The 27,765-nt window shown below is 41.0% G+C and overlaps 1 protein-coding gene across 5 annotated transcripts in view; it reads right to left on the bottom strand.

Moving 5' to 3' along the window:
* The window catches only part of DISC1 (DISC1 scaffold protein), a 411,890-nt gene that overhangs the window by 47,299 nt on the left and 336,826 nt on the right, over positions 1-27,765 (bottom strand). For 3 of the 5 annotated variants that reach the window (XR_004058726.1, XM_030935640.1, XM_010374059.2), the window contains one exon: positions 12,965-13,021. The exons of the other annotated variants lie outside the window; for them this stretch is intronic. Coding sequence is in view for 2 of the 3 variants with exons in the window: in XM_030935640.1 (XP_030791500.1) it covers positions 12,965-13,021 (57 nt within the window). In the remaining variant the exon portion in view is untranslated. The remainder of the gene's footprint in view (positions 1-12,964; positions 13,022-27,765) is intronic. 5 annotated transcript variants of the gene reach the window in all.

Raw genomic sequence — 27,765 nt, 5'->3', positions numbered from 1 at the left:
GTTTGTCTGCTTGATTCATCTGGCTCTATGAGAACTTCCACTGGTCCCTGATGGTGCTAGCTGAAGGGGCAGAAGGGGCCTCCCCCAGGTCAGGTAACTGAATGTCTCTTGGTGGGGGTGTAAAGTCTCAGGCTCTGGAGGACAAGAAGACTTCCTTGGCTGGGTACCTACCATGGCAGAATTCCCCTTGCCCCTGGTGGGGCAGGGAGGGGAGAGTAGGACACTTCCCAGGCTGGGCATCTGTTGTGGCAGGGGCTCCTGGCTAACTGGGTGTCTCTGGGAGGGGAAGGGAGTTGGAGGCCAGCAGGGAAGGAGAGCACTCCCCTGGCTGCTTATTGTTAGCAGGGCTCCAAATCTAGACCAGGAATAAACCTAGCTGAGCTGCCTTTGGCTGCTTGGTTGGAGGTCAGGGAATCCAGGTCTAGGTTGTCTTTTTTCATGAGGTAGGTATGTAGGAAGCCCTGAAGCTATGTTTTCCCTCTAGTCCTGCAGTCCCAAGGCAGATTACTGTCCTCTCACAGTCTTTTAGAGTTCTCCTTCAATTAGCTCTTGCATTATTTTCAGGATTTAGAATTGCATTTAGTGGGAAGAAGCAGAGAGAAATGGGTCCATGCCTTTTTTCCTAGATCAGAAATCCTCCCTTACTTTTTAAACAATTTTTCTTTTTATATTTTCCTACTTTCCATTGAGTGGATCAAATCTTCTTCTATTGGTCTAAAAATTATACATTATATTTTTGTCTTCCGGTAGTTTCCTTTGTATCTATAAGGTCATATTTATGTTTTTCCATGTACATTTGCTGAGCTTTTCAATTTCTACATCTTCCTCCCAAACAAGAAGAAAAGTGCGTTAGTATATTTTCACCTCACTCTCGTTCTACCCCATCCCACCCCTGAAGCAATAAATTGATATATATTTTGAGGCTATATTTTAATTCCAGGTTTTTATTAAGATTTATTTTTGCTGTTTGTTTGATTTGTAAGTTCTCTATTTCATCAACAGTAAAAAATTTGCTAAGGTTTATTTGCATACTCTGTGACACAGCTCATATTATCCTCCTAGATTTTTCATCTTCTTGAAATACTTCCTCTAAGAATATTCCCAAGAAGCTTGTGCATGATAAACCTTTTATGTATTTCCAGGTCTCACAGTCCCTTTTAAATAATGGTTTTATTTAATATTCTTGGTTCCACATTTTGAAAATATTACTTGATAGCCTCTTGTACGATGTGGTCTATTGAGAAGTCTGAGATCAATCTAGTTCTCATCCTTTAATAATTGACCTGTTCTTAGAATGTTCTCTCTACCACTGTTTTACGTAAATGTTATTACAACCTATTGAGGTATGCCTCTCCCCTTTTTTTCTATCCTGTTTTGCACTCTACTAAGCCCATCAGTCTGAGATTTTATACTTTTTCCTTTTTCTGGGTGGTTTTCAATCTTTCTCTCATATGTTTCCTTCCATTCTTCTACTGATTGTTTTCCTTCCTTCTGGGATCCTTTTTACATGAACGCTATTCTTCATATTGCTTCACTTATCTTTTAAGTTTTCCCTCTCTCTGACTATTGCTGATGTCCTCTGAGAATTTCTGAGATCTTCTGGTTCACTCATTGGTTTTTCAGCTGAATCCATTTGGCATTCAATGCATTTACTGAAACTTAAAAAAAAATTATACTTTGCATTCTTTGATTTTCCATTTGACTCCTTTTTAGGGTTTCATGTTTTATGTCATGTTTCCAATATCCTTCCTTATCTTTGGGGAATATTTGATATGTGTGTTGAACACCTTGTATTTCTACTTCAATAATTATGCTTCAGGTTTTAGCCATTCCATTTATTATTGTTCTTTTGTAACAGCTGTCCTCCAAAGCAGTCTTGTTTATTTTCCAACGGAGTTCTTATGTCCTTAGGCATATTAACTGCTTAGGCTGTTCTTGGGTCTTTGGAAAAGTGGATACTGCCCAGGCCCTAACTTGTGCAGGTCCCAGTGTGTTCAGGTGCTAGAAGGGTGCAGGGAAAAGATACTCTGGGGGAATCATCTATGCTCCTAGAAATATAGTCTCCCTCAGTTGTAATTACCCACCCCTTGGGGAACAGGGAGGACGGGGATGCTGAAATCCTGGCCATCTGCTTGACCCCTTCCCAGGCAGTGCTCCTCTGCTACTGCTTGTCTAGCCTCAACACCCCGAGCCTCACTGCCAGCAGGGGTTTGTTTCTGGAAGCACCTAGGTAGGATTGACCTTCCTCAGCAATGTGAAGGAGGAAGAAAAGGTCATGTCTGAAAAGCCCTCCTCCACGCTATCATCTGTTTCCTCCCCACACGTGGGCCAAATCGCCTTCAGTTACCTGAGGAGTTCTCTGTTATTTTTTATTATGAACTTGACAGATCCATCAACATCTCTCTGGTTTCTATGGTGTGTGCAAGGCTGGATTCAAAGGAAAGAGCCAGCAGCCTAGCTTATAACTTTCCTAAGAAAAAAAGGTTTGCTGCTTCTGTAAATAATGTTCTACAGTATAATGACTGGAATACTGTAACATTGTGTCTATTTGCTATTTGATGGGATAGAGGATGTGTACCCTGAGTGAGGGTAGGGCTAGTTCCCAAACTTCTCTTAGAATGCACATGTCAAAGTTTGGAAGTCAGTTTGAGGGGATGCTATGCTAAGTGCCGAGGAAAATACGCAGTTGTAAAATTACAGTGTAATTTCATAATACATAATAATTTCATCAAGCTTTAGATTTTTAAGATACCTGCTTATTGCATCAGTTTGTACTAAAGAGAGTAGTGGTTGATTTTGCAGTCTTGAGCAGCTTTGCTATTTCTGCCCCGGGGAAAACAATTAGGTCATTAGTAATAATTCTTTAAGAGAATGACTCATAGCGACTTGAACTGTGTGAGATCTTTGGTGATGTTTTCACAACCAGTAATGAGGCAGCTAGAAGATACAATTTCAGGGTTTGGGGGTAAGTTCTTGAGAACAGAACTGATATTCACCACTCCTGTTATTCCTGCCAGTTGGAAGTAAAATGGGGTCTAGGAGATCATCTGAGTGTGGCTTGAATTCTCCTGAGACTCAGGCATGTTTGTGTTTTTCTATGGGGTTTTCTATGGGGAATGGTGCTGTGGGAGAGGGTAGGCAGTGAGTTTGTAGGCTTCTATCAATTTTAGGAAAGGAAATACTGAGTTCTGACACAGATGCCTAGAGTTTCAGCTCTTATAACCAAACTCTCTTTCCTGATTTATTAATAAGTTCACTTAAAGGGCCTTAGTATTTTACTCCATTTCTCGGAAGCTTTGAAAATAACCAGGTCGTTTTACATGACGGTGTAAAGTGTCTGATGTGTGAATGGGCCAATAGTACCAAATTTTCTGCTGCAAAGTGATGAAGGCGGAATAGTCCCCACGTGTCTGTGGGCAACTCCGGGCAACTTAGCCTCCAATTCAGAAAAAAAATGTTGTCATTAGAAATGTTTAAATTTCTGGGCAACTTAGCCTCCAATTCAGAAAAAAAATGTTGTCATTAGAAATGTTTAAATTTCTGGGCAACTTAACCTCCAATTCAGAAAAAAAATGTTGTCATTAGAAATGTTTAAATTTCTGGGCAACTTAACCTCCAATTCAGAAAAAAAAATGTTGTCATTAGAAATGTTTAAATTTTATTCCTTTGTCTTTTATTTTCTAAGAAGGAAAAAGTAACACTATTTTCCACTGAACTTTTGGAAATTTTAGCCTCCTTCTCCAATGCCATTTCATAATATGAAAGGAAGAGATGTAATATAAGAAAGAGTATTTAACAAGGAATCTGTAGAGGTCGTTGTTGGTTGAAACTACCCACTCTTTCTTGTTTTGCCCTTCCTAATAGAATTTGGTTTATATTCAGATCTCCCTTGGAACACAATGGATAGCAACCCCTCCCTGGATTCTTAGTTAGAATGTGATGAGATTAAGGCAATTAACCTAAGACAATCCCCTTCATAGTTATAGGAAATATGAATTAGGTAAAACCACTCTTTCCGAAACTCAGCCTGCCAGACCATAAGGGACATTTTGCAGAAAGGCAGTGCAGTTACTCATCATCATCCTCATCCCCATCCCCACTCCCACCACCACCATCATCATTGTTAATAGTTTTTGGTTAGGTGCTGTTCCAAGGGTTGTACATATATTACTTCATTTAGTCTTCAAGACAACCTCATGAGGTAAGATGGTGTTGCTACATTGTAGTGCTTTTAAAACATAACCTTTAAACTGTTGACATTCCTATAATAAAGAGCTGGTGTCTATATCCTCCTCTCTTGAATCTGGGCTGACTTTGGTGCCTTCCTTGGAGTAACCAATGGAACAGAGAGGGAGTAATACCATCTAACTTCCAAGGCAAGGTAGGGAAAGGCCCCGTAGCCTCCACCTGGTTCTTCTGGGACCCTTGCTCTGGGGCAAGCCAGTTGTCATGCAAGGAGTCTATCTATCTCAAGATTGTCATGCTGGAGGGACTACATGCTTGGTCAGTGGCCCCCACTGGGATCCCAGCTGACCGCTATTGCCATTGCCAGTCACATGAGTCCTGGCGCAGCCCCGCACAGAGAAATGCCCAGGCAAGACCTTCCCAGATTTATGACTCACCAAATTGTGAGCAAAGTACAAGGACTGTTTTAGGACAGGTCTCTAGTTCACAGGTGAAGAAACTAAGATGTCATCAGAAATCAAAGATTTATTCTAATCATTAGCGTAACAAACTTCCCTTTCCTGTTGTGGATAAGCAAACCAGCCTCGCATTTTAAAGTGCTTTCCAACTTTGCAGCCTACTTTAAACTTGAATAACAATTTATTTTCCTGTATCACTCCATAGTATACCAGGATGAAGAGAGAAAGAGAACACCACCAGGAATAATTAAATTGATAATTATCTGAAGCAAGAATTGAAGTTTTAAGACACAAATTAAAAGTTATCAGGGATCCCCATCAAATAAGCTCTTCTTCTTAATTTCTCCATTTTTATTCATGGTGTCCTTATACCTGCCACCATCCTGGCCTGTTTGCTGTCTGTGGCCCCTTGAGAGCAGGGATCCTGTCTCTTGCCAACTCCTCCAGTCCAAGCGCCTAGCACAGTGCTGACATAAAGCAAGCACTCAATGCATGTTAAGAGAGTGAACCAAATGAAGGCTAGAAATCTTGGTCATTTTTAAGCTTCTTCTTTTCCTCAGCCCCAGTACCCTCTTATAGATTATAAACTGAGAATATTGTTCAGGTCTGCTTTTCCCCATTTCCAGCACTACCCCAAATTAAGCATTTTATTTCTTTATTCCAGGAAAACTACAATTAGTGATGGGCCTTTCTGCCTTCAAATATTTCATACTTCCAATCTATCCCATCTATTACTGCTCCAAAAATGTGAATGTCTCTTATTCCTTGTCAAATGGAGAGCAAAATTCTCAGAGGCCTTTCCCAAGATGCCCTCAGCCCTACTCTGGACTCCTCATTCATTGCACCCCTGTGAGTTCTCCACATACCCGCCAAGAGGACCTCTCTCTCTTCATAGAACAAAGGCACAATTTTCTAATTACAGATGCCTATTTCTTATGCCGTTTCTCCAAAATCCACGCGCATTGAAATCCAACCATTTCATCAAGGCCCATCTCAAGGCTCACGTCACTTTAATACAAAACTCTTCCCTGACCTCACAACCATATGTGATGTCACCTTTCTCTGAACCACATGGCAATTTGCAGTACTCTCAAGAGAGTTGTTACATTCCGCCTTGATCTCTGGGTTTTGTCTACAGGTGCCTTCTTCTACTGCATGTAATTAATGAGGTTTGAGAATATTTCATGTTCATTTTTTAAAACCCTATGAAGCCTGTAGTCTAGCAAGATGTCATCCACTATAAGAACTCAATAACTAATGAACTGAACAAACACTCAGGGAAACTATGTTCAAAGGACTCCTACAATGAAAAGCACAAAAAAATTGTTTAAAAATATCCATTCTAGTAAAGATTGATAGGGTAAAATCCTTTTCTATAAGTGATCCCAATGGATTCACTGCATTAGAAACTAAAGTCTCAGGGTGAGTCTCAACATGCCAGGCTATTTGGCCAGTGGCCAGTCCAGTATTGGCTTCTAAGCTGTCCAATATCTAAATGAAAATTTTTGCATTATTTGACTCTAACTTGAAGTGGGGAAAACCTTTCTAAGCAAACACAAACCAGAAACCCAAAAGCAAAAAACAGTGAAAAATCTAGATACATATCAATGTAAACTTTTATGTGGCAAATGTGCCATAAATGAAAGTCAAAATATAAATGACATATTAGGAAAAAATATTTCTAACATGTTGCATGGTCTATGAGTTAGATTTCTTAATCAGCAAACATTTGTGAAAGCCAAGAAGTAAAAAGCAAATATCCCAAAAGAAAATAAGCAAAAAAGGCAGAGGAAGAAAAAAAAACCAGTCAATCAATATATGATTTGCATCCAACATAAAGATGCGCAGACTCAGAGACAAAGGTTTGGGAGTTGTACAGTTTGCTGTTTTAAAGGTGAGGGATACGTCAGCTGCCTTTTTTAGGAAAGTAATTCAGCAATATTGGTCAAAATTTAAAATGCACATGCCCTTTGCACTAGCTATTCCTCTTCTAGGCATTTACTCTACAGGAACATTCAGACAAGGTAAAAGAGACACATAAAAAAGGATGATCATTGCAGCATGAGAAATAACTGGAAACAACCAAATGGAGAAAATTGGAATCAGCACACTTATTGTTACATATCATACAGCCATTTTTACCTTTTAAAGCTGAAAGACCTCCAAGAAAAATTAAGCAAAAAAGGCAAGGCACAGAACAAAATTCTGTTATGATTCCATTTGAATTTTCTTAAAGTAACAAAAGGACATATATGTCCATACATGCGGGAGGTATTTCTGGAAGGATGCACTTAAAACTGCTAACAGCTTCCTCATGGTTGGAGGAGAGCAAATGGGGCTTTTCCTTTACATTTTACTCCTTTCTGTTGTGTTTTTGTTGTTGCTCAAATAAACCACACACACCCTTTAATAATAATAAAAAAAGTAACATACTTTGTCCACTTATTTTCCTTTTGTAATTCTGCCAAAGCATGCACCATCCTTAACTGTGGTGCTAAACATCCCCCCTTTGCATAGATATCCCTGTGATGGTTTGTGGGGGCCCCTGTTTTGATCAGTGCAAGCTCAACGTCAGGGAGACGGGCTTCCTAATAAGTGGCCTTCAGAAGTACAAGAGCTCCATTGAGTCTTGAGAACTATAGGGTAAATGGAAACACATGCCACACTAAGGGCAGCCAAGGAACTTTAAAGGGAAGCAGGAGTAAGACAAGGAGAGAGCATTCCTCGTAAATCGCCTCTCAGCTTATCCCCTGAATACATTCCAGCAGCTCAACCCAGAAAGAATAGGTGCTGGCCAGACCCCACACTATAGGTAAAATGTGTTATTCTCCCTACCTCTCAGAACACACGGCTTCCCGAAGAGGGCTCGCTAATAAATGCCAAGAGAGTGGGATGGAAACAGATCTGCTAACGAGCTCTCGCCCAAAATGTTTTATCTGACAAATGTGTAAGTCAAAGAGTTATGGAGACAATAATTATGTGTAGCTAAGTGGACACATTTATCTGGCTGTTGGAGAAAGAAAACACAGAAACGTGCCCAAAGTATTCTTTGTTCTAGAGAGGACAAAGAATAAGCCATGCTGCTATGCACACAGGTGCCGCCTGGCGAGGCTGACGGCTTACCATGAGAACTGCAGGACATACAGGCAGGACTGGGGTCAGGTGAAGGCCTTAGGGATGCTCTCCCTTGTATCTGGTATTCCCTATCCACAAACCAAAGAAGGGGATGATGTTACCTCCAAACATAGTAACTGCAGTTCAGGAGACGTCTATGACAAAGTTAGGAGTAGGAGGAGAAGGGAAATGTCCCAGCAACGGTCAAGGAAGAGAGCCTCTGTTTCTGATGTTGAAAAAGGAGCAGAGCTAGCGGCCTGCAGCCTCATCAGGGCATGTTTGCAGGGGAAGCAGAGTCATTTCCAGTGCCCAAACCCCAAAGATTTAAGCCATGCCTACTTCTGGCAAAGAAAGCCCACACGTGACTCCTTTAAGAATGGCAGCCCACAAGTGCGAGACAGAAAGGCGTGAGGGAAGTAATCTGGGCTTTGTCTGACCTCACAGGCTGTCAGACTGTCACCCCAAGTACACAGAAGCAGTGAGGAATTTGACAACAGTATGAGGAGCAGTGCAAACCAATCACATATGTTTCCTATCCAAGCAGCCTTATCATCCCCCATCTCCCACCACCACAGGGTTCCTACACCATAAACACCTTTAGCTGTGGAGAGTGGCGCCTGGGTGGGGGGGCGTTAGGGGGACTCTTCAGGCCGCCTGTGCTTCTGCTTGCCTTCCCCATGTCTTTCCAGGACCTTAGTGGTGGCCAGGACTCTCTGATCTACAACAGGATGTCAGGTCTTCTCTGAGACTGATGGTAATGCCTCATGTCTGCAGTGATCTGGTTTCCATGAACTGTGAGATAACAGAACCACCAGACAATACTAAGAAATATCCATTTCTCTTTTCCCCCATAACTCAGTGGCCCTAAGTGTTACACAGACACGTAGTGATGTGAGGATGGACATGGCTCATTGATGAAGTGGAGAGTTGGAAAGACTGCAGAACCAGTAGTGGAGGAGAAAACAGTGCCTCTTGAGTCCTAGCCAAGGCAGTGCTGCAAGTTTTATCCTGGAAGCACAGGGAGGCACCCTCTGCCCGGAAGTCTAGTGTAGAAGCCAGACTGCATAGGTTCAAAGCCCAGTTCCACCACTTGCAGCCGCACCGTGTTAAGATACTGAACTCACCACGCATGCGTTTCCTCATCCATAATGGAAGGATTGTTGGACTGTGGAGAGAACTGCACAGGTACTTGATATAAAGCACTTACACCTGTGCACGTCCTACAGCAACCAGGGTCTAAGTGCTAGCTCTTATTCTTAGCAGCTCTCTCACTTCTGCTAATACGCCTGTCTCAACTCAGTCTTCCCAACTCTGTAGTTTCTCACAATAAGCAATTCTACAGCCCTTGTCTCAGGCAGTGTCTGCTTTATCCCTTAAAAGCCAGCTCTCTTTGATGCTCTCCCTCACTCCTCTTGGAAAAGCTAGTTATTCCTTCCTTCGTAGCAACATAGCATTTTGTACCTGTATTTTGACATGAAGCATTTATTTTAATCATCCGTGTACATGTGCTTCCTTACCAGAGCAAGGACTCTTCAAGGTCAGGGCATGCCTGGGATAAGCAAATCACCCAGTAAGTGAACAAATTTCTTAAAGGGTTTTCTTTAGCCTGTGTTGCGTTATCCTTACGCCATCACCAAAGATTAGAAGAAATCAAAGCACAGACCAGAACACAGAAGTGAGCTTCCAGCAGGACCTGCAGAATGGGTGGACCGTCAGCCGAAACAGCAGGAAGACCCATTTTCTCCATCTCATCTGTTTATGAGCCTGATTTGGGTAGGAAAGAAGCTTGATAGACATGTTTCAGCTAACTGCTATTACTTCATGGTCATTCTGAAATGTTTGGTACCCACCAGTCCCTAAATTGAAAAAGGAGAAAGCAAAAGACCAGAGTAGCCAGGCAAGGAAAAAAACAGCAAGGACTGTTTAATCAGAGCCACAAGGATGAAAGGGACTGCTGAGGCTGGCATGGGACACCCTGGAGGCTGGTGCTGCTTACATAGACAAGGTCTGGGCATGAAGGTGAAGACCTGGTCAATGTGACAATCCAAGAGCAGTATGGGTCAGCATTGTTGGGGGCACATGGCATCTGGGGACTCCCCCAGGCATCTCTCTGCTTCCAGTGAATGGAAGTCTCATTGAAGTCCATGGAACTTGCACCATTGAAATTACATGCAAATTGTGTGTGTAGGTACATTTTTATGGGAAGAGGTTCCACAGATTTAATGGGATTCTGTCTTAGTCTGTTCCAGCTGCTATAATAAAACTGCCATAAACTGGGCAGCTTATAAACAACAGAAATTTATTTCTCACAGTTCTGAAGGGTGGGAAGTCCAAGATCAAGGGGCCAACAAATCTGACATCTGGTAAGTTCCCGATTTCTTGCAGGTGGTGTCTTCTTGCTGTATCCTAACACGGTGAAAGGAACATGGGAGCCCCCTGGGCCCTCTTTTATACGGGCACTAATCAGCACTCAGGAGGGCTCCACCCTCGTGACCTAATCACCGCCCAAAGGCGCCACTTCTTAACATCATTGCACTGGGGATTAGGTCTAAATACATGAATTTGAGAGAGACATAAACATTCAGATCATGGTAGATTTTTTAAAAGATTTGTGACTTTAAAAATAATTTATGTGCCTATGAATCACTTAGGGAAACTTATTAAAAGGCAGGTTCTGATTTGTAGGTTACAGAAGTGCCTGAGATTCTGCATTTTTAAATACACCCATGTGATATCAACGTTGCCGGTCTGCAGTCCACACTTGGAGTAGCAAGGACCAAGTTGCGGTTCTTTATTTGTTTGAGACAGGGTCTCACTCTGTCGCCCAGGCTGGAGTGCAGTGGCGCGATCTCGGCTCACTATAACCTCTGCCTCTCAGGTTCAAGTGATTCTCCTGCCTCAGCCTCCTGAGTAGCTGGGACTACAGACGTGTGTCACCACGTCCAGCTAATTTTTGTATTTTTAGTAGAGACAGGGTTTCACCATACTGGTCAAGCTGGTCTTGAACTCCTGACCTCATGATCCACCTGCTCCAGTCTCCCAAAGTGCTGGGATTACAGGGGTAAGCCACCACACCAGGCCCAAGTTGCTGTTCTTATAAACTAAAATTGACGGCTTCTGGATTGCCAAGTCACATGCACCCATATAATTTAGATGCAAATTGATCTGAATTTTAATACATGTGGTAACATACACGTCACAAGACAAGCTCAGACAGGTATTACTGGCACTTTCTCAGATTCCTTTGAAGTTTAAGACCAGCTCATTGCTAATACCAAAGAATGAGGAAGACTGCTTTAGTTCATGGCCTTCCATCCCAGCTGAGAAAAAGATACCTGGACTCCCAGGTACCTGGGTCCTTCTTGTTTGTTCAGAAGGAAATCCAGCAAAGAAATACTTTTTTCTTGTCTGGCTTTCATCCGTCACCTCTGGGAAACTGTTTAGAAAAGCAAGAATGGTCAATAAACTCATTTTGTTCGTAGAGAATTTGGATGGTGCTGATTATTTATGCATACAAAAGATCAGATTAGGCCTTTACAGGCAGATAGCAGACTTGGAGGCTGCTGGCAGCAAGTTCCACTGGCAAACACTGTCAATACAAAGTGCATCTTAACCCTATTGTCATGGCTCAGCTTTCAGCTGACAATGAAGGCAATGTGACTGAAGAGTTCTAAGGCATTCAGGCTAAGTGAAAAAATCTGTCAGGGGCAGGTAGAACCCAGAGCATCTCACTGCTGAATTCTGCATCAACAGCTCTGTCCCCAGTACACAAAGTATCATGAAGGCTGCAATCTAAATTGAAGTCTAAAAATAGCACAATAAAATTATTTTCTTCTTTCACTCCACCAGAGAGCAAACAGGCTGACATTAATATCTGCAGGGCACAACCGACTTCTCAGAGTTGATGTAGGGAGAACCATTACACAATCACCCTTTCTCAGGAACAGACTGACTGTCCCAGGAAATAAGGAAGAGAAAGTAATTACCCTGTTGCCGAAAACCAATAATGGATATTTGATTATGATTATTAATCGGGGGGAGAAGGAGGCAGACCGCTGAGCAGCAACCAACCACTAAGTGAATCAGTATAAGGCTCTGGGAGGGAGATTAATTTTTGTTTTCTTTTCATCTCTCAGCCAGTCATTTGAATGAGACGCCAAACTTTAAGCATGGCCTGCCACATCCTTATCAGTATTCAATGCTACCGCCCTGTGGTCCCATTATCTTCACTGGATACACCAAGTGAAGTGACAGGCTTCTTGCTGTGGGGGATTGTTTTCCTTTGATTCTAAATGTGAAATGGATGAAGCAGGGTAACTGACATGTCAGATTTAGGAAACTCATTTTCAAGGCAGCAGAAAGACATTTTGTAGCAAATATTTACTTCTCTGTTTGTTTCCGACTGATATTGAACATACATGATCTAATCTGAAGGATGCAGGATTTACAATCTCTGTGAACAAAGGGATGTTACAGCTCATTCTGAAGAAAACAACACCATCAATTCCTTCAGCCCCTGGTGAAAACACTACTGTAGCTTGAAGTAACATTTGTCATAAAATAATGAAAGGGACCATGAGGAATGTAAGTAGAGACAAGATTGCAATTTCTCTGACTTCATATTGCTCCCTAAAAATCAGTTCCCCTACACTGTCTTACACATCCATTGAATTCCCAATAGAATGTCTGCCTCTAAGTACAAATGAACATGGCAGCTTCATCCAAAAATGACCATTCCCAACTTGAGATCCCCAGACAGGAGAAGCTGGGGACAGGGAGGGGTGACTTAGAACATGCAGGATGAGGGGACTGATGTGTATCACCCTCTCTGTGCCCAGCAGGGTACGAGACGCTTTTTATGCATTCTTTCATTCTAGTGTACAATTTCACTGTGAAGCGAGTATTACTATTATGAACTCAACTTTACGGATCAGGACACAGGCTGAAGAGCATCTGGTGTTTGCTCAGAGTTACCTAGCCAGCTGGGTGATGAATCCAAGACTGAATCCCATCCCGATGACAAAACCTATGATCTGATGGCACCAGATTTTCGCTCATTTTGGGAGAAAGATTTCAAAGTCTCCTTTTCTATCTGGGAACCACAATCTCCTATTCTACACTGAAACCAAATACAGCACTTACGAATTCATGCGACGAGTCATTTTGGTGTCACATACACAGCAGGAGACCCATAAAGTCACCCTTACCTGATCATTTTTTGCGGTAGGTCTTGCTCATTTTTGTGAAAATACAGGAACACTTTACTGGAGATGACAGAAACAACAATAGTGGTTGTAAATGGCTAACAGACATAACAGATATTCATTGGTATGTGCAAAACTGAACATTTCCCTGTGCTACTGGTTAAAAACAAAGGTTTCAATTGAAAACTATTTCAAAATTCTGTGTACCCACACGCATACACATAAATATGTCATGACACACTTTCTGACATCTAATCCTTATTATTCTTCTCAGAACTCTAATTTTTAGCCTTTTCAATACTCCTCATCCTACTGCTACTAATGGCAGGAAAATGTTAACTGAGCATGTGCCAGTAATGGTAAGAACATGCTTTTCATACCATTCAATCTGCATAATAGCACACTGAAGAGGGTACTACTTTATTTTATTATTATTTTTTTTTTGGTGGGTCAAGGGATGGAGTTTCACTCTTGTCGCTCAGGCTGGAGTTCAATGGCATAATCTCAGCTCACTGCAACCTCCACCTTCCAGGTTCAAGCAATTCTCCTACTTCAGCCTCCCAAGTAGCTGGGATTACAGGCATGCACCACCATGCCTGGCTAATATTTTTTGGATTTTTAGTAGAGATGGAGTTTCACCATGTTGGCCAGGCTGGTCTCGAACTTCTGACCTCAGGTAACCCACCTGCCTTGGCCTCCCAAAGTGCTGGGATTACATGAGCCACCATGCCCAGCCTACTTAATTTTCTTATATAGACAGAGAAATTGAAATTTAGAGAGATTAAATAATTAGTCCAAGATCATAAAACTAGAAAATATTGAGGAGGCCAGAATTAGGTAATCTGATCCCAAAATCTATGTTCTTGACTTCGTGCTATGCTTTTTCCTCAAACCCCCTTCAGTTCGTGTCCTTGCAAACCCCTTACTTGTGTCGGCCCCTAATCTAAATCTTCCTTTCCTCAGCAGTCTTGGCCAGTTCTTCATCCACTCAAATGCTACACTTTCTTGGTACCTTCCCTTGACTTCCCTCTTGGGCAGAACTAGTTCTTCCTCCATATATTATTTCTTTAGCTCTTCATGTATGTCTGTAGTAATGTCCTTATCGTGTCCGAGCCATGAGACAACAAACTCCTTAAGGGAAGGCCAGATGCCTTACTCATCCTTGTACCCCTGGTCCCCAGCCTGAGGTCTGGCGCATGGTAAAAGCTCCATACAGAATTTCCTAAAAGCCCATCACTGGTTCCATGTTTTGTTTGTACCCTGCCATCCCCTCATCCACTACAGATGAGGAACATTTTATCAAGATCTTCTGAGTGACATCTCTTCAAATCCGTAATAATGTTTTTGAATTTTCCCCCTCTTTTCTGTTTTTGTCAAGTGAAGAAGCCTGAAATTCATCAAACTATACTTAAAATATTATTTTCTAATTACCTCAATCATCCAATTTCTCTACTTTCCTTTGAAAGGCATTGTATTCTCCATATGTTTTATTCTAATTTGTGTTTCCTGGTAATCTTGTACTTTATTTTAAAAGTAACTAAAATTTCTAAATTCATAAAATCTATAAAATAGAGGTGGCTGATATAGTCACAGAAGGACTGACTGCAAAGTTATTTTCAGTATTTATGTTTCCTGATACATTTATCTGTCTGTTTAAAGATCAGTAATGACTTTATGGAGTCTGGGGATAGATCTGGAGTTAGACTGACAGCTCATGTTTGAATCCTGGCCCCATGCCTCACTAGTATGTGATTGTGAACAAGCAATTTAACCTCTCCAAGCCTCAGTTTTCTTGTCTGCCAAATGGGAATAATAAAATTATCTATTTCATTGGAGTCAGAAGAAAAAATTAGTTAAAATGTGAAGCACTAACCACAACCAGTACCTAAACGAATACGATCATAACCACAACTGTGAGGCCCTCAGAGACTGGAGCCATTACTACTTCTCTATGCCAGTTTATTGCCTCTCAGCTCCAAATGTGCGTTGACTGCTCTGCAATAATTTAGCTGGTCCCTTTAGATATTTTCTTTGCTAGCTGACACAGTATTAAGTTTTGTCAGTAGAGGGAGCTATAAAGACCTTGCAGGAGGAAAAGTTCTCACCCCCCCACCTCCCACCTCCTCCCCCATTCCCCCAACCCTCACCCCTCCCCCCACCTCCTCAACTGCTACCTCCCTCTCCTCCACCCCCTTCCACTTCCCCCCAAACCCCACCCCATCACCAGGCCCATATCAGTGTGCTCTCAGCCAGCTCCTAAAACGCAGATGGCTTCTCTAGACCCTGCTCCCACACCATGCACAGACCTCTAGCACCCACAGCTCCTGAAGCATGTGTTGTTTCCTCTGCTCCCAGCTCCTGCGATACAGTGGCTTCTCCAGTACTCAGCTTCTACACCCCTTGACTCCCGCAAGCATACAGCTTCCCCAGAATTCAGCTTCTGCCGTCTGTGCAGCTTCCCTAGCATCTGGATGCCAGCATTTCCCAGAAGCCCCTTTTGTAGCAGATTGCCGCTGGTGAAACAACTCCCTATGAATAACTTTCCTTGGCATCATGGAGGGTGATGACGAACTTTCAGAAAGTTCTTCCAGAAGGCACTTCCAGCAGGTTACACTGCTGCAGCATGACACTGACTTGTTGGCTATCCGGTTTGCCATGGTCATGCCCTCTCTAACCAGGTCTGGGTCTTATCTTGGGGGCAGGAAACCCTGTATCTCAGCCCTGCGGGTGGTGGCTGCTTTGTATATCTGCTGCTCTTATACTTTTTAGACTTGTCTTTACTTCCTACTGGTGAATCCCTCATGACTCCAGTTCTCTGTTAAAATTAATAATTATTTGTATTAGACCATCCCTGTTTAAATTACCAGGTGGTTTCCATTTTCTGATCTGCCCTTAACTGAAACACACTTTGCCCTCATCTCCTTGCTCTTACGACGTACCCTCCCACGCCCTCAGCTTTCATATTGTTCTTCACACACTCCAAGGCTGTTCTTATCTTTTGAGTATTTGGTTTTTTCTGCCTACAGTGACAGGAAATGTCACCAGATCCTCACATGGCTGACACCTGAGTGTTTCCCCTAAGTTGCTTTCCGGAAGCTCCACTCTAAAGTAGTACTGTACAGTCCCTGCGGCCTCAATCACCAGCTAGCACATAAGCCTATTTTATTTTATTTGTAGCACCATGACTATCTGAGTTACCTTGTTCTTTTATCTGCCACCCTCCCTAATTCAATGTAAGCTTCAGGAGAGCAAAGATGGTGTGTTTTGTTTATTGGTACCAGAGCTCCAGGGAATAGAATAGTCGCCAAATTTAAAAGCACTTAAATAGTTACGTAAAGATGAAAAGAAATAAAGGAGGGAAGGAAGGAAGAGAGGAAGAGATGGAAGAAAAGAAAGAGGGAAGGAGAAAGGTAAGGAGGAAGGCAGAGAGGTAGGGAGGGAGGAATTCACTATATCATCCCCCTCCCATTCTAATCTAGTTCCCAGCCCTAATGCTGCTGATTTAATCAATACTTTGCATTGCCCATTCTCACAATCACCGATGCTTAAAATCCTGGAATCACTACTCTGTTATTTCCCACACTCAGTCACCAAGTCTCATTAATTAAAGAAAAAATTGGCCTTACTTCTCCTCTCTCTTCTATAATAATGTCATCATTCTGGTCAGCTTTCCACGGAATCATGACTTTATTATCATAATAGGTTCCTTTCTGGTCCCTCTAATTTCACGTTTCTTTTCCTTTTTAATCTACTCTTAATAGTGTTGCCAACCATCTTTCTAACATACTGCTTTTCATCAAGCCCTTCCCCACTTCTCTACATACCAATTGTTACTTGTTTCATCACACTTAAATATATTTGTCTACCTTCTAACACTCTCCTATGTGACCAAAGGCTACCTAACAACCTTCACCGACCATCAAACCACAATAACCCTTTCTGTCTGGTCAGACTGGTTCTCCCAGCCCCATGAACGAGTCATGCCATCCTTGTTCTGGGGCCTTCACTCATAAGCATCTCTCTCCCTCCTACCATTCTGGACAGGGACAGTTGAAACTCTACCCCACAGAACCTTCATGGACAACCATAGGCTCACCGGTCAGCTCCTCTTAATTCCTATAATCCAAAAACACCTCTGGAATTATTTTTCATTAATGTATGTTTTCTTTTCTTCATCTTACCAAAAGAAATATGTAAGCTCCATCCTTCTCTGTGGCTTCGAGTAGAATGCTGAACAAGCAGTGGAAAATGGTAAATGAGAAACCACTGTTAGCCCCCAGCTGAGGATCAGTATAAGCTCTAAAACCCGGAGGATCTGTGTGGTGGTTACCTAAGATTCTGTTCTAGTAGAGCAGTCTATGACAGTCATCTGTCCAAAGTCACAGTTTCCCTCATTATTCACATATTAAATCTGCTATAATACATTTTACATGCCACTGATATAGACAACTTATTTTAGAATGAAACAACAATGAAAATTTTTCATAAAGATTTTTGTTCTTTTAAACAGCCTCAGGCCAGGCACAGTGGCTCATACCTGTAATCCCATCACTTTGGGAGGCTGAGGGAGAAGGATCACTTTAGCTCAGGAGCTCAAGATCAGTCTCAGCAATATCACAAGACCCCATCTCTACAAAAAATTTTAAAATTAGCCAGATATGGTGGTGTGTGCTCGTGGTCCTAGACTCGGAGGCTAAGGTAAGAGAATTAATTGAGCCCAAGAGGTTGAGGCTGCAGTGAGCTGTGATTGTGCCACTGCACTCTCACCTGAGTGACAGAGCAAAACCCTATCTCAAAAAGTTAACTTAATTTAAAAGGGGATTCTCCCTTCTATCTTCATCTTTTGTACTTTGGATATTTTTCTTCTCTTGAAATTGTTGAGTAAAAGGCTTTCTTGGGGTTGGGAAGATCTCCATCTTTCCTTACACTTCCACCCCTCAAAAAAAGGACCCCAGGAAAGTAAGAACAAGATATCTTTTAGCTCGATGGTGTCAGTCCCCATCAGTTCAAAGCTTCAGGGCTCTTGAGCAAAGAGAAATTAATGTTTTAAACTATCATATAACAAAAAGTTAGAAACCAACCAAATGCCCTTCAATGAAATATGGTAAGCAAGTTCTAGTATGTGCACTTATTGGAACACCAATTACTATTAAAACCATGTTTATAATTATCATATAGTAACATAGCAAAATATTTTCTGGGCAAACCATCTGGCTGAAAACAACAACAACAACAACAGTATTTCCAAAATCAGGGCATACAATGAATTATGACTGCTGTTCATTTTGGGGGATCTTGAGGTGGTATACTGGAACTATAATGAGTAAAACATTAATATCATCACAGTATGAGTCAAACACAGACTCCTGAAAAATCTAAACTCTAAAGAGGATTCTGGTTTCCATTTTTGCAGGACTGACCCTTTTGTGATAGAATGACTGATAGGTCTACATTAAGAAAATAAATAATGGTCTATTTCCCAAGCCTAGGGAGTTTTACTTTCAAAAGTTGTGGTACCAGATGCAGAATAATGTGCTTAGTCTCACACCTTTTGCCTAACTGGGGATTATGAATATATATGGCTAAATTATGAAAAAGCAGTAGAAGGATAAAAATTGAATAAAAATGGTTTTCTATAGGTGGAAGGTAGAAGAGAGAATAAAAGTCAGGTTGGAGACAGAATAAAAGTCATACTTCTCTGAATATATCTTGTTTTATACACTTGACTTTGAACCATAAGGTTAGTGCTACATATGCTTAAAAATAGCAACCACTAACTAGAAAGCAAAATAAAACTAATAAGCCTATCTGTGCATTGAGCTAACTATGCATTGAGTTGGTGGTTTAACTACACTAAGGGGAATTAATTAAAATGATTTTAAAACTCTGCGATTTAACTGTACATCTCTAGTAGAATTTATCCTCAGAACAAAAGAAACTGTAGTTAAATCTTAAGCTGTTTTTAGTTATATTATTAATAACATCACTATTTATATGTATCTGCATATTACAGTATACTCCTAATATACTATTACATGTGTATTTGCATTAGGATATTAAATATATATATATATATATCAGTATACTATTACATATAGAGAGGATGTATTAGTTCATATATAAAGAGAGAGAAATATGTACATACATATGCTTAGATATATATATATATATAAGTATATATAAGTCATTATACTGAGGATATTTGGAACCAAAATTTTCAGCGTAAGAGAACATAAATACAAATATAATATAACAGAAATTAAATAAAACCATGTAATATTAACTTTGAATTGAAAATAACAGTATAAACCTGTGATATCAGTTCTTTTGGTAAACAATTTTCTAGATTCGTCTAACGATAAGGCCAAGCAGCTCTGAGCATCTACAGCAGTGGTCCCCAACCTTTTCGGCACTGGGGACTGGTTTCATAAAAGACAACTTTTCCACAGATCAAGGGGGGTAGGGATGGTTTCGGGGTGATTCAAACACATTATATTTATTGTGCATTTTATTTCTATTATTATATTATAATATTTAATAAAACAATTATACAACTCACCATAATGTAGAATCCGTGGGAGCCCTGAACTCGTTTTCCTGCAACTAGATGGTCCCATCGGGGGGTGATGGGAGACAGTGACAGATTCTCATAAGGAGCAAACAACCTGGATCGCCAGCATGTGCAGTTTACAATAGGGTTCAGGCTCCTATGAGAATCTAATGCCACTGCTGATCTGACAGGAGGCGGAGCTCAGGCAGTAATGTGAGTAATGGGGATTGGCTGCAAATACAGAGGAAGCTTCGCTTATTCACCTGCCGTTCACCTCCTGCCGTGTAGCCTGATTCTTAACAGGCTGCAGACTGGTACTGGTCCATGGCCCAGGAGTTGGAGACCCCTGATCTACAGGACTTAGACTATGGTCTCTAAATACCATTTTCTACTAAAAGAAACAAGGGCTTTTTTGGAGTAAACACTGATTTGATATTTGGGACAGTAAATATACAAGATGAGTCTGAAACATTTTTTTACATCAGAAAACAATGAAGTTTCTAGGTTAATGTCAAAAGAGTCTGTAGTCAATCTGAAGGGGCTCTCATTGGTCAAAAATGGGGCAATTTGAAAAAGAATAACTTCTGCAAAGAACTGAAATATCACGAATATATAAAACCATGACTTCCTACTAATGCACATATATTCATACACAAACACTCTTCCATCCTTGTAGGATGCTAGAAAACCAGTTATTATTGTGGAAATGGATGCATTAGGAGAAAGAATTAGACATTTCTCCTGTCTTTCTTTCATAAATTGTACCTCACGATAATGAAATAAAGGAAATTTAATTTTTTTATAGAAGAATTCTAGCTAAAAATGAAAATTGAATGACAGAACCGGATTATGACTATTTTGTAACCCCCCCTCATGAAGTAATGAATCGAAGCCACAATCACCAATGTAGGTAAAAAGCTGATGGGGAATTTGATACAAGAAGGATGGAGCGCTCAACACCTCAACTCAGCAACCAACCTTAACATCACAGGAGGGAGACAACAGACATTATTGGCTTCCTTGTACGGTACAATAGAAAGTCACGATACTATTGATGAAGCATTCTTGCCCATGAAATCAAATTCTTGGCCGTAAATATGACCAAGTCTCAAGACCTAACTACCAGTTTATTGAAAATACAAGAAAAAAACCACACATGTGAATGACCACTGGAACACATTTGCCAAATTCTGTAAGACAAACAACCTAGTTCTCCCAACAACAAAGAAGGAAGTAAAGGAAAAGGAGAGGGAACCAATAGATTAAAAGAGACCTAAGATACGTTTCTCAATTTGAATAAACCACTTGTTAAAATAAAATTATGAGACAATTAGGTAAAACTGAAACACTGACTAAATAGTGATGGTATTAAAGAATTCTTATTAATGTTTTTAGGTGTGATAATGGTATTGCAGTTATTTTTTAAGTCTTTATCTTCTTGGAAGCATGCACTGACATATTTATGGATTAAATAAAATGTCTGAGATTTGTTTCAAAATATTCCTGTTGGTGCTAGGGTGGGGGTGGTAGATTCATGGCTCCCCAAATATGTCCATGTTCTAATCCCGAGAACCTATGGATTTTATCTTGCATGCCAAAGAGGATGTTGCAGATGTGACTAAGTTAAAGATCTTGAGATGGGGAGATGATCCTGGATTATCTGGTGGATCTGATGTAATCACAAGGTTATTATAAGAGGGAAGCAGAAGAGTGAGAATCAGTGTCAGAGGAGACAGTGATGTAATGCGGAAGCACAGACTGGAGTGAGGCACTTTGAAGATGGAGCAAGGGGCCACAAGTCAAGGAGTGCAGGTGGCCACTGGGAGGTGAAAAAGGCAAGCAAATGGATTCTCCCCTGGAACCTTCAGAGAGAACCAGCCCTGTGGACACCTTGACTTTATCCAGTGAACTTGATTATGGATTTCTGGTTTCCACAACTAGAAGAGAATAGCTTTGTGTTGTTTCAAGTCACAAAGTTTGTGACAATTTGTTACAGCAGCAAAAGAAAACTAATAAGGTGGGAAAGTAGGTGGGTGGATAGCTAAAACTAGTTTGCCCATGTATTGAAATTTGTTGAATTTTTAAGGTGCATACATGGGGCTCATTGTAATTTCTCTAGTTTTGTATATGTTTGGAAATGTCCACAGTAATCATTTTTTTAAGTCTTGCTAAAGGAGCTCCTGTTGGACTTTTGGTAAGGTGCTGAATCTCTCTGAGTCCCAGCTGCCTTATATATTCTTGTTAATAATAGCACTCACCCCTCATTGGGTTGTTAGGAGGCATACAGGACATAATCCCTTTAAAGTATCTAGCAGATTATCCAATGCACAGATCTCTTGATGAAGGTTAGTTATTGATATTATCACTGCCTGTCATTTTCAGACATTTCCAACAAACATTTGAAAAATGTCTGAATCAGTCTCTCTACCATGATCATTGCAATCCTCTAAAATGTATTTGTGCCATAAGTATTAAATATTCCATTTTTAAAAGCTCTTGCTTCTGTTTGATTGTTCTGATGGTTTCCCCAGATAGTGAACAATTTTAGTGCCAAAGGTATGGAATTAAACCCAATATGGAGGTTATAAAAGAAATCTCTATCCTAGGAAAGTAACTGGCTGGCCTCTCAGGTTCCAAAGAATCCATAGTCTTTTTCCCCAGGATGAGTGTCTGTGCTCCTTGTTTTGTTCTCCAACATGCAACTAAGACTCAGAATTCTTATTACCCTATTTAAACTGGAAAGAGACCTTCCTTTTTCTGTCCCAAAGTGACATCATCCTCTGAAGCAGCCACAAGAAAGGTCACCCTGGCTTCTTCAGGAACACATTAGCGGTGACTGTTCTGTGCCCCATTCCTTCACAGAAGCACTGCATTTTCTGCTCACTGGTGGCAACAGAAACCCTAGCGGGGCTTAAAGTGAGATTCACGGCTGACACCCAGAGGCTATGAAATAATCAGCATTTTCACAAACATCCCTTTTCCTGTATACTGTCTCAAGTTAACGTTAGGCCCTGGAGTCATGCTGGAGCTGGAGATGGGATTCACAGACCCATTAATGAACACTTTGCACCAAAATAGTTAGGTCCTTTGCTCCTGGCACCTGTCCTGGTGAGAAAGGGAAGCACAGCTGCCCACTGCCTGGCCTCACCTCCTGCCTCAGAAGTCAGAGAACTTAAGAAAGCGCAGTGAGCCATGTAGATGCTTAATAAGTAAACTAATGAGCATAGGCTAAAATATTTCATTTCATTTTTTATTTGAATAAATGCATGCAGTACAATGGCAATTTTGTTACATGCATAGATTGCCTAGTGGTTAAGTCAGGGCTTTAGGGTACCCATCACCCAAATTATGTACATTGTACCCACAAGTAATTTTTCATCATCGACCCCCTGTCACTCTCTCACTCTCTCACCTTTCCAAGTCTCCATTGTCTATCATTTCTCTCTCTATGTCCGCGTGAACACATTTTTTAACACCCACTTATGAGTAACAACACACGATATTTGATGTTCTGTGTCTGGCTTGTTTCACTTCAGATAATGACTTCCAGTTCTACCCATGTTGCTGCAAATGACAAGATCTCATTCTTTTTACGCATTTGTATTTTATGCATTTTATGTATTCCATTGTGCATATATGCCAAATTCTCTTTATCCAATCACCCACAGATTCCACATCTTTGCTGTTGGAAATAGTGCTGTGATAAACATACAAGTACAGGCTTTTGATACGCTGATGTCTTTTCCTTAGGGTAGATTTCCAGTAGTGGGATTGCTGGATCAAACGGAGGTTCTATTTTCAGTTCTTTGAGAAATCCCCATACTGTTTTCCAAAGAGGTTGTACTAATTTAAATTTCCACTGAGAGTGTATAAGAGCCTCCTCTTCTCCACATCTTCATCAAAATCTGTTATTTTTTGTCTTTTAGATAATAGCCATTCTGACTGGGGTACAACAATATCTCATTGTGGTTTTAATGTGCATTTCTTTTTTTTTTTTTTTTTTTTTTGAGACGGAGTCTCGCTCTGTCGCCCGGGCTGGAGTGCAGTGGCCAGTTCTCAGCTCACTGCAAGGTCCGCCTCCTGGGTTTATGCCATTCTCCTGCCTCAGCCTCCGAGTAGCTGGGACTACAGGCGCCTCTGATGATTAGTAATGTTGAGCATTTTTTCATATATCTGTTGGCCATGTGTATGTCTTCTTTTGCAAAATGCCTTCTCATATTAAAACAATTCTTTGTTTTTTGTTGTTGTTGTTGTTTTGTTTTGAGATGGAGTCTCTCTCTGTCACCAGGCCTGGAGTGCGGTGGCATAATCTCAGTTCACTGCAACCTCTGCCTCCCAGGTTCAAGCAATCCTCCTGTCTCAGCCTCCCGAGTGGCTGCGACTACAGGCATGTGCCACCACGCCCAGCTAATTCTTTGTATTTTTAGTGGAAATGGGGTTTCACCATGTTAGCCAGGATGGTCTTGATCTCTTGACCTCATGATCAAGGCCTCCCAAAGTGCTGGGATTGCAGGCGTGAGCGACCACACCCAGCCTAAAATATTTCTTAAATTCCTCCATAGGCTTTTGAATTTCTTGAAGAAAATTACTATACAGATTGGTATTATTGATTCCTTTTATTACAATACTAAGCTAGACTTAAAGAAACTGGCATAAAAAGCACTGGTCAGGAAATCATAAAGTTGACCAAATTAAGTGTGGCTATAAGAATTTAAATTCATGCTTCCACCCTCCTGGTAATTATCTCCAGGTTTTTCTAGGGATTCTTGCTATAGAAGTTAAGCAAATGGAAGCATCCACTCAAGTGCAGATAAACCAACTTTCTCCCTTAAAATCTATGTGAAAAGGTCTGGCTGTGAGAATCTATACAAAAAGATGTGGTTATCCGATGAAACCACATCTCTTGCCAGATTTTTGTTAGGCTTATTTTCACATTTTTTGAGGACCTGCACATAAGGCTTATATTTATTTTCCTGACTTAAGAAAAAAGACCAATAAAATGGTCCAATTAAGAAATAACGTTAATTTTTAAAGGTTGTTGAGTTTATTTTAAATGATAATCATGTTTCGGCATATTTGTTATTGTTGTTTTCAGTCAAGCTCAGACTCTGAGGTGATCCTGAGCTAAACATCCAAAGAGAGACTCACACCTCCCACTCTTAAGACCACAGGAAGGCCAGCCCTGCACCCGCGCACACTGCCCTTCCCATTCTGGTCCCAGACACCCCAATCATGCTTCTCTCCTGCTGCTTTGACTCACCTGACCCTGCTTAGTGTGTGAGCTTTGGAGATGGTGACTTGATGAGTATGGCTGCAAGAAATACAATGTTGCAAACATAAACATGTACCCCTGTAAGAATAAAAAAAAATCCCCACCAACTCAGAACCACAGAAACAGCCATAGCTCTTCAGAGAAAATGACATTAGTTTGGAGTGGGAGTGAGGACGGTCCTCCGTGTTGTAACTTGCCTGTCACTGCTTAAACGGCTGACTTTTCTAGCTTTTCACTTTTGAGCCCTGAAAACAGAGCACTATCTAGAGGGTCTTGTTGCTATTATTATTAATACGACTATTTATTTAAAAAGGATGGCCCACTCCCAATTAGAATGTTACAATCTTTGTTTGTAAAATTAAAAAAAAAAAAAAGATAGCTCCACTGCTTGGGCCATGGGGAAGGAAATTATAGGCCTAGGAAAAATGCATGTGATCACACAGTGAATACAGATCTGAATGCTGAACTGCCACGGACAAGACGAAACAACTGACGCTTTGGTGGGTTGTTGATGATGTTTATCAACCACATCGTCGAAGACGCTTATGTTTTGAAACCAGATCAACAGCATCCATGATCCAAGTGATGTGGTCGATTTGAAGGACATGGGGAAAGCCTTCCCTGTCTGAAGTTACTCTTGGACCAGCAAACCCTGTCCTTCAACTTGCTGCTTCTAGACCTTTGCATAAGGTTGTAGCCATCTTCCAAATGTGTATTTATTCTTCCTTTAAAGAACAAGACATTGGCGGCCTGGTGCGTTGGCTCATGCCTACAATCCCAGCACTTTGGGAGACCGAGGCAGGTTGATCATGAGATCAGGAGTTCGAGACCAGCCTGGCCAATATGGTTAAACCCCGTCTCTACTTAAAAATGCAAAAATTAGCCTGGCGTGGTGGCACATGCCTGTAGTCCAAGTTACTCAGGAGTCTGAGGCAGGAGAATTGCTTGAACCTGGGAGGCAGAGGTTGCAGTGAGCTGAGATTATACCACTGCACTCCAGCCTGGGTAACAGAGTGAGATTCCATCACAAAAAAAAAAAAAAGAACAAGACATTGGCATAGCTAGTCTCACAATTCTCAAAATTACAATTGACTGGAATCCATCAAATGAGACAATGGGGTCAAGTTGTAGAGGAAAGAGGAGATGCAGCCCAATATTACGGGTTTCACATAGGGCCCATGTACCCTACAAGTAACATATGGTCACCACTCTCAGTAACAGCTTACTTGCTTTTTTCTAAACCTTATAACCAGTTTCATTCTGTTTCTTACTCTTGAGTTCAGGTAGTGCTAGTTCATCAGACTGGCATAGCAACAGGCTGAGATATCAATTGCCATTTTCTTTATCTGCCTCCAAAATCCTATGTCATGAGGTCTAGTGGCTGTGATTAAGAGTCACAGTTGGAGATTTAGGCGTGGAATCTGAAGCCAAATGAACAGTCAGTTTGCTTTCAGGAGTCTGTCTCTTGAGATTTGTATCTCTGGATATTGTGCCACTGAATTCTTCTTAGAGAAGAATCCTTCTTCCTAGGTAGACTAACATAGCTGGAGATGAGAAGCCAGGCTCTCGTCATCACAGCTGCTAAATAATGCCCTAAACACTCACCACCTGGGAAACAAAGATGGGGCCACATTCATTCTGAAACCATACAGTTACACTTGACTAAACCCTTCTAGTTGAAAGTCTTCATAGTCACTTACGGATCTAAGGAATCAGATGAAACAACTCCAGGTGAGCCCCTGCCCCTTTGGCAAGCAGAAGGGCAAGACATCTTACAGAAACACATCTCTCCTTCATGCTCCCATAAGCCACACAAATGAGCACACTTATGCCAAAGCAACCCTCTAGAACAATTTCCATTCAGTAACTACTAGAGTTGATAAATGCCATCAACAAAACGAAAGTAAATTCTACTGAGCAGCAATAAATCAAGAAAATTCTAGAGACAGAGAGTCAATTAAAAGAGACAGGCTTGAGTTCATTCGCAAAGTGAGACCGGGCAGCATCATTACCACTCTGCACTGGAGGAACACATCCATTGCAAAACCACAGCTGATAACCAGCATGTTCACTTATTTTCCCATTTACAGAATAATAAAGGAAATAACTCAGTCAAATGACTTCGTGTAATTGTCACAAGTCATCATGTTGGTGATTCTCTTCTTTTTCTTAGTCCGCTAAATAATTGTACGATTTCTACTGGGGAATTTTTTTCTTAAAGAAGCACAACTGAAAGGCCCTGCTTTTGTGATGAATGGGAGCTACAGAATTATCTTCTGAGACTTAGCATACAACATGATCACATAAAATTCTCTCAGCTCGAGAAACTTCATCTTTACATCAGCAGCAACAGAAGGAAAAAAAATGTTTTCCGCCTGAGGCAGTTGTGATAAGGGATTTAGAACCCATCCTGGTGTGAGCTTCCAGATATAATGGGATACAGCCCAGCACCTAAAGTGCCTGCAGCTCGCTCCCTTGTAACTAATGTTCTAACAGCTGTTGTATGACTCAGGGTGGCTAGAGGGGAAGGGGAAGAGGGAAAAAGGAGCAAAATGAATCATAGAAAATGTTGCATGTAATATTTTGTCTAACCTACATTTGCCACGGCTGCTGCAGAATGTCATCAGTAAAGTGAGATAAGGACATTGAGCAAGTCTCAAAAATGACTGCACGCTAGAACTGAGCATCTGAGAAATTCCATGAGGGGTTTTACTTTTATTAATCATGTGTCTGAAGCTAACGGGTTCATACCATGTTAGCAAATTAAACTATCATACAATCTTGATGACGCTTCCTCAAATCATTTAAAAGTCTTCTCATTTAATTAATGACAAATTTGTTATCTACCTACTGGGGTTTCCATTGATACAGCAACTAATTTTTCTTTAAGATTTCCTAACTCCCAGCCAAAATGCATCAAAAACACTCAAGCTATAATGGTTTATCTTGAGTTTCTAAAAATCATCTAAGATTGAACATTCA

The sequence above is a fragment of the Rhinopithecus roxellana genome, chromosome 8 (genome assembly GCF_007565055.1).
Source record: "Rhinopithecus roxellana isolate Shanxi Qingling chromosome 8, ASM756505v1, whole genome shotgun sequence".
NCBI classification, from domain to species: Eukaryota; Metazoa; Chordata; class Mammalia; order Primates; family Cercopithecidae; genus Rhinopithecus; species Rhinopithecus roxellana.
This window is presented reverse-complemented; position numbering and strand designations above follow the sequence as displayed.